The sequence below is a fragment of the Pteropus alecto genome, unplaced genomic scaffold, assembly GCF_000325575.1.
Source record: "Pteropus alecto unplaced genomic scaffold, ASM32557v1 scaffold395, whole genome shotgun sequence".
Lineage (NCBI taxonomy): Eukaryota > Metazoa > Chordata > Mammalia > Chiroptera > Pteropodidae > Pteropus > Pteropus alecto.
The window spans coordinates 1,044,812-1,057,506 of record NW_006438643.1 but is presented as its reverse complement, the minus strand read 5'-3'; the positions used below and the strand labels follow the sequence as shown (position 1 = coordinate 1,057,506).

At 38.6% G+C, this 12,695-nt stretch overlaps 1 protein-coding gene across 1 annotated transcript; it reads right to left on the bottom strand.

The window, feature by feature from the left end:
- Positions 1-7,438: 7,438 nt before the first annotated feature.
- LOC102896031 (olfactory receptor 51I1) lies at positions 7,439-8,420 on the bottom strand. Its single transcript, XM_006915687.1, has one exon. It carries the CDS (start codon positions 8,381-8,383, stop codon positions 7,463-7,465), a length of 921 nt encoding a protein of 306 aa, XP_006915749.1. The 5' UTR covers positions 8,384-8,420; the 3' UTR covers positions 7,439-7,462.
- Positions 8,421-12,695: the final 4,275 nt, after the last annotated feature.

Sequence of the window (12,695 nt, the reverse complement as noted above, 5' to 3'; positions counted from 1 at the left end):
ATCATCGATATTCACCTGTCCTGTGAAAAAGAAAACAAAGTTAGCTCCCACCTGTAGGGTCCTCTGGCTTAGCAGCTCACCTCAAAGGCTGAAGGAGGGAGATACAAGGAGATGGGGGAACCTGGAGTCATTGATATCATTCTAAGTAAAAATGTGACAGATAGTCTCCTCTTACTTCCTCTTCCCCTGACAGCAAGAATACTAAAATTTTACATATAAAAAAGATATTTGAGACTTCCCAATCTTCTGAGAGACAGCATAGCTTAAAACTTATTAGCAGAAACACAAGAATAAATCAGAACTGGATCAAAATCCATACTCAGCCAGTTACTAGATATGTGATGTGGACAACTTATTTATACTCTGATCCAAAGTTTGTTTGTTTTTTAACTTGTAAAGTGTGGATAATTATAACACCGTTCTCTTATTTGGATATAAAAAAAAAAAAACAAATGAGAAAATTAACATCATATGTTCAGTGTTTTAGAGCTCTACAAATGAATTCTGGTAGACCTTAGTTTGAAGCCCAATTTACAATTTACTCTCAATGTGACCTTGAGCAACTAACTTAACCTTCCCAAGCCTCCATGTGTCCATTTGTAAACTAGGAATAAAAATACGTCTGCCTCATATGTTTGTTGTAAAGGTAAATAAGATATTGTAAGACATATGAAACACTGAATAAATATAAACTCTTTTATTCTTAGGGAGATACTAAGGCCAAGAGAAGAAGAGTGACAATGTACCAAAAACTGAAAAATCAATTTCTGCAGAGTCCAGGTGATAGCTTAGACCCACAGACTCTTCTTATAGTGATGTTTCCATTTCCCTATGGAGATGGCAGTAAACCTCAGTCTGATCTCAAATGGAGTTATAAAAAAGATTGAGTTGTAGCTGTGCCAATATGGATCTAGTCATCTCCATGTGTTCCCACTCCGCTCCAGGGGAAGAAATACTTTAAATGAAAGTGAGACAGTGGTTTTAGAAAGCAGAAAAGTAGAGAAATATGAATAAAGGTGGTGAAGGATATAGACACTCTAGGTGAAAATTATACTAATATGCAAGTGACTTCTGGGTTTAAAAACAGAGTTCAGAAAGGCTATTAAATAAATATGTAGTCACTTCAAAATAGTTTGTTTGATCTAGAATCCATTGAGAGATCAAAGGCACAAAGATAAAGGACTCCATCAATGGCCAAGAGATCAGGGAGAAATAGTTAAACCCCAACCAAAAGGTGAAAATTTATAATATAATATAATATAATATAATGCAATGCAATGCAATGCAATATAATGTAACATAATGTAACATTATGTGACAAAACTTTAAATTTGTAAAATAAATTTTCTTTAAATGAAGTAGAAAAGTGAAGTCACAACCATTTATTCATTTAACCGACTCAGACATATAATTCGCCAATTCTTTATCAACTTTTTATCCTGCAGTTACCCAGTGTTGATGTGAAATGGTCCATAGCTAAACACATAGCTAAAGAGTTTGATGAGAATGCTCCCCTGGAATGGATGAAGAGTAGGAGACTATACAGCTAAGGGAATTCAAAGAGCTATGACCATGGAGACGCTTACAGCATAGTAATGAGGGAGGCCCCAGAACTCACAACCTCTTACTGTCTTCACTTTCAAGCTCTCTCTTCAGGCACAAGCCCTACAGAAATTCCATGCATTCTACCTCTGTGCTTCCCTCAAGATCAATAGCTTCCCTGACAGGTGAAATATACTTGCTTTTGACATTTATTCATTAGTGTCCATTGGTTTTGCCTCACACATCAGTGGTTCTCAATGTTGTCTACTCACAGGAACCACCTGCCAGCTTAAAAATCCCAGTGCCCAAATAACACCCCACATCAATTAAATTAGAGTCTCTGGATGTGGTGTCTAGTTATCAAAAGTTGAGAACCACTCCAGAACCATTTGGTGACCTTTCAGTCACTTTACAGTAACAGCGTTTTAGACAAAAACACTTGCAAGCACTTTCCAAATCTTCCTCTTTTTTTTTTTTTTCCAGTTAGCCTACCTACCACTCTCCTGACCTGCAACTTAAACATTCCCTTATGTTTCATCATCTGCTAGATTCCTCAGCATTCTGGAGCTCCTCTAAATAAACTTAGATTTATTCATAATATTCCAAGGTAGTGGCCACAGAGGTAGCCTAGGTGTGGGGCTAGCATTGCATGTCACTTCCTTGGAGGTGCACCAAAGGGAGAAAAGGACCTGGTAGGAGCATTTTGAGGCTTTGTCTAATCATCTCACCTGCTTGCAGTCTTGACCTAACTTACCTAAGACTTCCTACCACTGGTAAAACCTCACCTTGAGCAGCAAGTAACAATGAAGGCTTGGAAACACTAACTGTGACCCATGTCATGGAAGAGGAACATGAATGATAGGGAATGGAAAGGGTGAAAGAGCACAGCTGCAGGAAATGCACTCACTCTTTGGATAGTAGAAAGGATAACTAGAGAGGCAATTGCCTCACTACCAAGCTGTCTCATTTCAGACCCATAACAACCATCGTAAGGGGCTTGCCTTAAACCAATGAATGGCTAAATTGGGAATCGAATTTAGTTTTTTCAACTCTAAGTCCTGTGGCCTTTCCTAAGAAACTCAGAAACCAGCCTTCTGAAGCTAAAGCCACCTAAGTAGAAAGAATGGACAGATGCTGGAGAAGTTGGTCATCTTTATTTTCACAGGCAGAGAAAAAGACAAAATTTCAGATAGATATTTTCCTGCTTCATATGCCAAGTGGGAGCCAGATTGAAGAAACTAGAAGTTAAGCGACCTTCTGAAGTGGCCTCCTCTCAGAAGTCCACTGATTCATTTGTCAACTTGACAGGTTCTCTAGGACCTGAAACCAGAGTCTAGTCTTATATCCACTGAGAGAACCCCCTCCACAGCATCCTTATCAAACTGTCACTCACACTCGGCTTGAACACTCCCAATGACTGGGAGCTCATTGGATCTAAAGCCACCATACCAGTTAGGTCACACTGACTTATAAAGAATTTTCTCGCAGTGGGCTTTAACCTACTTCCTCTACATTATACATAATGTTGCAGACACAGAGATATGATCATCTTTTTTAAGTTTCAATTAAATATTGTTATTTGTTAAATATTGTTATTGTTATTGAAAATATCGGCTATTTTCTTGTAAAACACATCTTAATTTGTAAACATGTATTTACTTGTATAATTTTTTTGTGTAATGCCTATATCCCCTAGTAGATTGTAAGTAAGAATCAAAGTAAGAATCATATTGACTACTTGTTTTTTTTTTTTATTATTTTAAATCACTAGATACCCAAAACTAGCACAGGATCAAGCACATAGCAGATGTGTAATAAATATTTAATTGGAAAAATAAATAATCAAATAGATAAATAATATCTGAAAGTTTCAATCATAATATCCTGTGATCTCTCTTCTTCAGATTATCTATTCTAAATTCTTTTAGCTACTTAAAGTACCTGATTTTTAATTTCTTCACCATAGAGTCTCTTGTCAGGGTGTCTCATGGATAGTAAATCTAATATAAGTCAGCAGGATGATATGCAGCTTACAAACGGGTTTTAATGGGTTTTAGGCTTTGTTAACAGAGGTGTTTTATTCAGAAGATGTGTTCTAAAATGTACATTTACAATTCTATGCTTTATTTCTTTTTCCTGCTTGTAATGTCTTTTTCTTCCTTATTAGTTTTACTATTATTCATACTCAAAATTTTTATTTTATCTGCAACTTTTCCTAGCACTATTTAAGCAGAAATTATAACTCTCATCTGTGATTTTATATTTTATTCGGACTTTTCCTATTTTATTAGAATTACATGTATACCCTGTTCTCCCTTTCACAATTTGGGCTCTTTTAGAGTTAGATTTGTTTATAGTTTGTACTTATTTCCCCCAGCACTTTATGATTGTAATGCAAAGACACGCTCAATAATGATTAATAAAAGCATGAACATACTGCTCAGGGCCATAACAGAAGTATATTCAGCTCCAGGTTCCATATTCTAGATTGGAGTTAAACTGACTGGGACATAATCAAAAGGCAAATGAGATCAGTCACCGAAGGAACCAATGATGCTTTTTTTCTAGAAGAGAATACCGTAGAAGAGATAGAAGGGTGGGGGTGGGCATAAGAGTGGTGGTGAGTGATAGGTGAAAATCAGAAGGAGACAGTCTGGGCTCAGCTAAAGAAGATTTTTCTAAGAGGCAAAGCAGCACAACAAAGTAGGACGTTTCTGCTCAGTGGAAATGTTCAAGCAAAGACTGAATAACCCTTGATGGGAACGCTGGAGAGACGACTCTGGCATCTCCCTAACTGGAATAAAGGCCCTTTTAACTCTCCTTCTGCCCTCAGGTCTTGCGTTCCAGACTGTCAAGATCTCTCCTACTCCATGACACTGAGAATATCATGGCTGAGGATCTGTGTGGGCCAAAGCAGAGGCAAGTTCTCAGTCTCTGTTATGTGATCATTATGTCTTTCACTGCTAAAGCAGTCTCTGGCAGCTTTGAAAGTGTACGGGAGGACACAAGAGTATTTGAATGAATACTACTCTTTTTGTAGAATACCTACATGAAAATAAAATTTGGAGATTTTCTGTCTTAAACTTCATCATAGGCCAAACAAATTGCAGCTAATACACAAAAACACACATGTATATATCAACAGAGATTCACTCAAAGATACAGAGACATAAGAGAGACAGAAAGAACCACATAGAGGCTCAAACAAAACTGTAGAAAGAAACACACTTCTCGTACACATGCCTGGAAGACACAAACAAATTCAGACTCACCTGAGAGAACTTTGAGAAGAGACAGTTGGATTGAAAGACAGAAGGCAAAAGCTCCCAATGACTCCAGAATGGGCCTCAGGTAGGCACGAGCCAAGAAAGGAGGCAAACTTTATGTCTCCAAATGAGAGTTCCCGGAGGCCGGGGCCTCTGGGGTCCTGTTTTGCCTGAGTATTATGCTGTGTTGGTGATGGGAAGAAAAAGGGGATTAGATTTCATCTTGGGAGCAGAAATAAAATTAAAATCATGTTCCCTGGAGATACTGCCCTCTCTCCATAGAGAAAATAAAATGCCAACTCCTTCCAAACTTTGTCTCCAAATGAGAGTTCCCGCAGGCCAGGGCCTTTGGGGTCCTGTTTTGCCTGAGTGTGATGTTATGCTAGTGACGGGGATAAAAAGGGGATTAGATCTCATTTTGGGAGCAGAAATAAAATAAAAAACTTGTCCCCTGGAGATATTGCCCTCTCTCCACAAAGAAAATAAAATTCCAACTCCTTCTATGTGATGCAGAGAAGGATGGAGACAAATTTCTCCAAGAACTGTAGCAGTGTCCCCCAAACCCCAATTATCCAGTCTCAAAACTGGAACTCTGAACACACAATCCAAAGTCTAGTTCCCTGAATTCTGAGCTTAAAATCAATACTGCTGGAGCATAATGGGTAAATTCCAGGGCTCAGAGCCCAGATAACAGAGCTTACAGTCCAGAGCCAGCCCCAGGATTTCACCAGTAGATAATAGAAGCATGCCTGCCTTCATCCACTTTTCACTACTGTTTCCCACTTGACTCCCATTCAAACTTCCACCAAAGTGCACAAGACTGAGATCTCCTCCAGGGGAGATATCTCAGAGTACTGAAAAAACGTAGGGTTCAAAGTCTCACAGACATAAGTCAGAGTACTAGTTTTGCCGTCTACCAGCTTTATGACTTTAGGAAATTGGCATATCTTCAACTTGGAACCTGAAATATAAAGAAGATAGTGCCTATCTTTGAGAACCAGAAAAAAAGAGAGTAATTTTTTTTGATGTGATTGTAATGTACTTGATCATTATCCTAAGTTCTCCTGGAGGCCCCAATTTCAGGTCCCCTAAATAAACTCTTTTCCAAAGGAGCTAGTCTTCTCCTTAAATATTTTATTTTAACTCTTCCTTACTTTAAATAGAGTAAGAGTATTTTGAAAGAAGTAATGGCAGAAGAGCTTTCTCCCTTTTCTTTCAAGTGGTGGCATGGATCAGAGGAAGCAAACAAAAGATGAACACAGAGAAAATTTTCCCTTCTCCTTATGGAATTTGAAGTATTTCAAAGAGGCAGTTTGAGAACCCTTTTTGCTTCCCATTACTGTAGAGTGACTGTGGAGTGGCTGGAGATTTTTCATTGAATCTTCTGTGTTAGCTATTTCTGTGCTATATCTACACCACCTCGTGGAGATAATAGGCTATGGGTCTGCATTTCCTTTCACCTCCAACACTATACACCTAGTTGTCAGTTTCCCCAAGCTTTAAGATCACCCATGATCTGACTAAAGAAATCTCTCAAGATCTTATTTCCCAAGCTTCTTTATGTGAAACCTCCCCTCTTCCTAAACAAATTTGTTTGCAACTCTCCTAGATATTATAGACCAATATTCTAGGTTAAAGATTCTCAGCCTTTAATATATATCAGAATTACTTGCAAGTCTCATTGAAACACAGGTTGCTGGACTTCAACCCCTAAAATTTCTAGTTCGGGATATCTGAAGAAGAGCTTTAGAATTTGCATGCCTAACAATTTCCCAGCAAATGTTGATGATGCTAGTCTGGGCATCTCACTTTGAGAACCACTTTCCCAGACTCATGTTAATCATGAGTCTTGTTATTTTTGTTACATATCAGATCTGCATTAACTGAGCAGTGTTAGAAAAGAGAAGCACTGTGCTTCTCAAGTTTTAATCTCCCAAGTGTCATATTCAATACAATTTGAAGTTAGTAAGTCTTGTGCGAGGTCTAAGGTTCTGTTTCTCTAACAAGCTGTCAGATATACTAGTGCTATTTATCACATTTGGAATAGCAAGGTTCTGAACTTTCTTGCCTAAATCTTTATTCTCAGGCAATTACTTATGCCAAAATCACTACCTGTCTTCTTCCTGCCATCTTGTACCAAGTATTCTAACCCCTTCCATCCTTCAAAGCTACTTCACAAACACCCACAAAAACTTATACTCATTGGCACAAACCAAATAGGCCATCTCTGTCACAAGGAGCACCAAGGCTCCACAGAATTTTATTTGTCTCCAAATCATTTCTCTGGGTGGTAGTATGATTGTATTCAAGTCTATTTGCTCTGTAGAATTTCCATTATTTCCATATATGTTGAACATTTTTCAGTGCATCTTTACTCTTTTTTTAAATGATCCCCCACCCCCTTGATATGTCTATCTCTTACCTAATATGACTTTTTCACTACTATAACATTCTTAGCAACTGGCACAGGTTTTTCAAATAGTAAATATTCAATACACATTTGTCATTTTACTGAGTCAGGTGTTCTTTTATTGGATCCATATTAACAACTATGAAGATCTGGTTCTTCTTCTCCTTGCTTTAGCATTCCTTAAGTTGGCAAACAAGTCCCAGTCCTTTCTCCAAAGGAGTTTTCTCAGGGTCTGCAGCCTTCCTCAGATCTGGGATTTATAGAAGACTTTGAAGATTCCTCTGCGTATTTCCTTTGTCTTCACACTGTAGATAATGGGGTTAAGCATGGGTGGCACAAACAGATAGACGTTTGACATCATGACATGAACAACAGGTGGGGCACTTTTCCAGAAGCGGTGGATCATGGAGACAGCAATTATGGGCACATAAAAGACCAGCACTGCACAGATGTGTGACATACAGGTGTTGAGTGCCTTGAGCCGCTGCTCCTGGGATGCAATGACCAGCACAGCTCTCAGGATCAATGCATAAGACAGCAGGATGAAAGTTGAGTCTATGCCATAAGTGAAAATGACCACGAAGAGCCCATAGATGTTATTAACGTGGATGTCTCCACATGCCACTTTCATGAGATCTGGATGGAGACAGTATGAGTGATGCAAAACATTGCCCTTACAAAAGGGAAGTCGTTTCACCAGAAAAGGAAAAGGGAAGAGAGTAGCGAAACTCTTAGCAAGGATACCCAGGCCCATAGCCAAGATGCGGCTGTTGGTGAGCACAGTGGCATAGCGTAGTGGGTCACAAATAGCCACAAAACGATCAAAGCTCATGGCCAGCAGTATGCCTGATTCCATGAAAGAGAAAGTGTGGATGAAGAACATCTGAACCAAACAGACATTAAAGTCAATATGGCGGTAGCTGAAGCAGAAGGTAGCAAGCACAGTGGGCAGTGTAGAGAAAGACACTCCCAGATCATTGAGAGAGAGCATAGAGAGGAAGTAGTACATGGGCTGGTGCAGAGCAGACTCCAGAACCACCAGAGTGAGGATGCTGAGATTTCCTATGATGGAGATCAGGTAGAGGATGCAGAAAATCAGGGCAAGCCAGGCATTTTTTAGCTGGAGTGTGTCTGGCTGGAAGTAGGTACCATTGAGGCCCAACATGGCAGGTGGGAGAATATAGATGGGAGATGAGCCCAAAATGGTGTTTGGGGGAGTTCTTCACTTTCTTTCAGACATCCTGTCTCCAACATAAAAGGTCAGAGATTGAAAGTGTTTGTCTATATTCCTGCTTCCCCATTAGACTATGAGCTCTTTGAAGACAGCAACTGGGTTCTACTCATCTCTGTATCACCAGTGCCCAATATCCTGCCTAGCTGTCTAGGCCATAGTAGAAATTCCATGAAGATGTGATGATCTCATAGCAGGGCAACAGGTAGGAGACAATATGAACAAAGTCCCCTAATTCTCACCTCAAACTGTAGTATCCCTTCACTTCTGCATCTCACCCCAGAAGCCACATTTGGGGAACTTTAGGAAAAGCACAAATTAAGATAAAGAAAAGGAAACACTGCTCAAACTTTTGGAAACCCTTTGGTAGATGATGTGGATGAAACTTCTACAGCTATAAAATTATAGCTTCAATAACCTTTACTCAAATTTCACCTCAGCCTCCCAATTCTTCCCAATCAAGCTACCCCTGAATGTGTCATCACCAAAAGGTGTTCCACCTCTGAAATCTTAAATTCTAATTTTTTTTAATTGTGACCACAGCCTTCTACCTTTCAGTCTTTTACCTTCCTGTGTCCATGCACTTGCTCTCAGAGACCAAATAATTTTTCCATTTTCTTCTGGTCTGTTTATCTTTTAGCAATTTCTTCTTTACTTTTTCCTGACCTACTCTCCCACCAGGACTGGTACCTTTTCTCTTTTTTTGGCTCTCTTTTACATTCACACAGTCAACCCTAACTTTGAGAAAGTCTATAATCTGAGTGTGCAGCTGGATAAAACCAAAGCAGCAAATGTTGCATTGGGCAGGGGGGAAGGACTGCCTAAATGTTAAGCTTATTCACATCTTTACTCTTTTATTCACAATCTTACTCTCTGATTTCTGAGAAAGAGGTCTCTCTCTCCGAGGCCAGCCTTCCATCTTCAGGATTCCATTTCTTGCCGTCCCTTTCAGAGGCCTCTTCCATTAGTCCATCGTATCATAGCTTCCACCTCTCCTTTTCTCAACCTTTTCCTTCAGTCAATAAGCATGTGCAAGACCATCCCAACCTAAAAACATAACCTTCCCTCTGTAGCTGCCACTCCAGTCCCCTTCCTCAATTCTTAGTCAAGCTTCTTGAAACATTGTCTCTCCAGATGCCAAGGAAAGAGAGTTTGTTTATGTTCCTGTTTCTCCAATTCCATTCTGAGATCCTCAAAGTCATGGAGTCAACCTTCTTGACCTTACCTTCTATTACCGCTCAATTTACTATATTGTGGCTTCCATGTTCCACCTTCCCAAGTGAAACCAATTTCTCTATAGACATTATTGACCTCTTTGTTGCTAAATCTAATAAAAAAACATTCTCAGTTATCATCCATTTGGCCTCTCTACCAGAGTTAGCACTGTCGGTAACTCACCTTTTTAGAACTGCCTTCTTCCTTCAGAGGCATCATTTCTTCCCTACTATTTTCCTACTATTTTGATATCTCCTTTCCACCTACTCCACTGAATCCCTTTTGTCCTCAGCCTAACTCCAGAGAAAGTAAGCAATAGTCAGAATGGTGCAAACTGAGAAATCATATCATAAAGAACTTCTTTGCCTTTATCCAAAATATTTCTATAACCAGTTTCCATGGTACCAGATATCTCAAAATTAAAGCTATCATCTGGAATTTAGGCATAATGGCTCCTTTATGCCTTTGACCTTTTCTAGAGTCTTCATCCTCTTCCTAGATCTCTATATAAATACAGTGAAAGTAGATGGTTTTACAATAGGCTGGACAATGCCCAGATATCAATCAAAATCAGAAAACTATATGGGCCATGAGAAATTTGTCTATTATTTTGGTTTCTCTCCTTCTAACTGAGAATTGAAAGAGACCTGTTAATCAGTAAGATGTCTTTTCCTTACTCCCCCTCTAAACTCTTTCTTCCTCCCAAGCAAGGCTTAAAGCCCATGTCTCTTCTTATGGGCTTACATCTTAACTTCTTACATCTTACATCCAGCATATCCAGATCTACTACTTTTACCATCTTCACTCTAAGATTGTCTCTAGGTACTGAAGAAATGGAAAGACCCTTAGCAACAGACACTAATGACTCTACTATAAGACAAGTTTACCTCACTGTCTTTAACCCCTGTGGTACAGATGTAGGTACTCAAGAAGGGCATATTTCATCCATGCTCCAGATTCTCCTCAGTATGGAAAACAACTTTGAAAATGTCTCCTCTGAGGAAAACATGCTCTGCTACCACCAAACAACCATTTCTTCTTTGTTTTGACCATGAAGGTGTCAGTTAAGCCTTACTACTTGTAACCAATCTAGAGAGAAATGTCAAGAAGTTGGAGAGAGACACAGCAATGTACTTCTTTTGCACAGCATATGCAAGAGTGCATACACACACAAACACACACACACAGTTACACAAAATTACCAGCAAATATACATTTCAAATTTCTACACACATTCATTCATAGATACTATCTCACATCACACAGACAAAAACTATTGCACTCTCCCTTGGTCACAAATAATACCAGCGCAACCATAGAATTTAAAAAGACTCATAGTTATTCATTGATATTATACCCTATGTTTCAGATATCCTCCCATGTTTAAACCAACCTGAACACATACTTATAAACACACATACACACACACACACACACACACACACACACACACAGAGCCACAAATGCATCAGTATTAACAAACTCAAAATAATATTTCACCAATTATATTCCCATGACATACTAAATACTGAAAATCCAGCTGGGCTTGAAGACCACATTGTTGAATGACTTCAGTTCATTTGGTTCTGTGATTTTTTTCTCCAGCTGCACATGCAAGACTTAGGAATAGAAGACAATAATTCAAATTGCAGGGTTTAGAAGTATGAAATACCCTCAGGACAAAAAATCTATATCTGATGCATGAGCCCCTTAATGTAAGGATATGTGATTTGGTATTAGGATTTTGATTCAGATGGGAACCTGGTTTCAGTCTGTGATTGTGAGCTTCAGAAGGAAACATATTTGGCTAATGTTTGGAGGGGAAATATGAGGGTGAGAGTCTTCCTTGGGTTGTAATAAGGTGTTAAAGTTTGAGATAAGTTCTAGATAGGCAATGTGAGGGAGGGGCACTCACTGGATGGCAGAAGTTCTTTTTCCCTGTAGCCGAATGTATTGATCTGTCAGGCCAGGTGGCAGAATAGCATCAGCTCACTCACCTAAGACTCATAAATGTATGAATACCCCAGAGTCTTTAAGAATGTTTGTTTGTGGTTGGAGGAGGGAGAGTGGAAAAAATGGGGAGGGTGGGGATCAATGAGTAGTACTGGGCCGTAGGAGAATTGCTCCCAGGAGAATCCCTTTTTTGGTTCCATCAATTCCTAATGTCTCCGACCCATATCTATTGCTATGTTAATTCTTCTTTGATCAAGGAATACAAACAAATATACCTAGTCATAGACATTCTGACACCCCCAGAGATACACCCTTATACTCATTCAGCTATTTATTTGCCAACATTCACACTGACTCTTTTAGATTCATAAACATATAGATAAACACAAATGCACTCATACAACTGCAAATAGGCTAATCGCTAATCATATATCTTGACACATCAAACACACACTGTAAACTGTGTATTTTTACATTGATGATAGAGACTAATGTAGATTACAGACATAATTTTAGAAATAGACAGTTAAGATTCATATACATACTTGAAGAAACAATCAGATACTTTTCAAATATACTCTCATGCTTACACAAGCAAAAGGATATATTTCAAACACATAGCCATATTGTCATTAACAAATCAACAAATTCATATCCCTTTTCTTAAATTCATACATGGAATTTAAATGCATTGCATTGTTTTGTAAAAATACATGTGAGCATCCATATAACATTTCCTTATGCTAGCATTCCTTTTATTCCATTACTGTATGGGGCCTAAAAATTATAAACTTAGTTCAGTTCAACTGAAAACTAACCAAAAAAAAGAAGAGAAACACATTTTTTAACACGATTTTGCTCCAGATAGTATTCTAAGCGCTAATGTTATACAGAAAAATAAAGTCATGGCACCTGTTCTTGCAAAGACAATGAATATTGAAAAATTGATCCATTCAAAAGTCCAGATGCTATCTAGAGACAAATATGCCTCCAGATGCTACCTAGAAAAATGTTATATAAACAATTTCACAACAAAACCAATGCACTTGTCAAAACTTATCTAATGTACACATAAGAT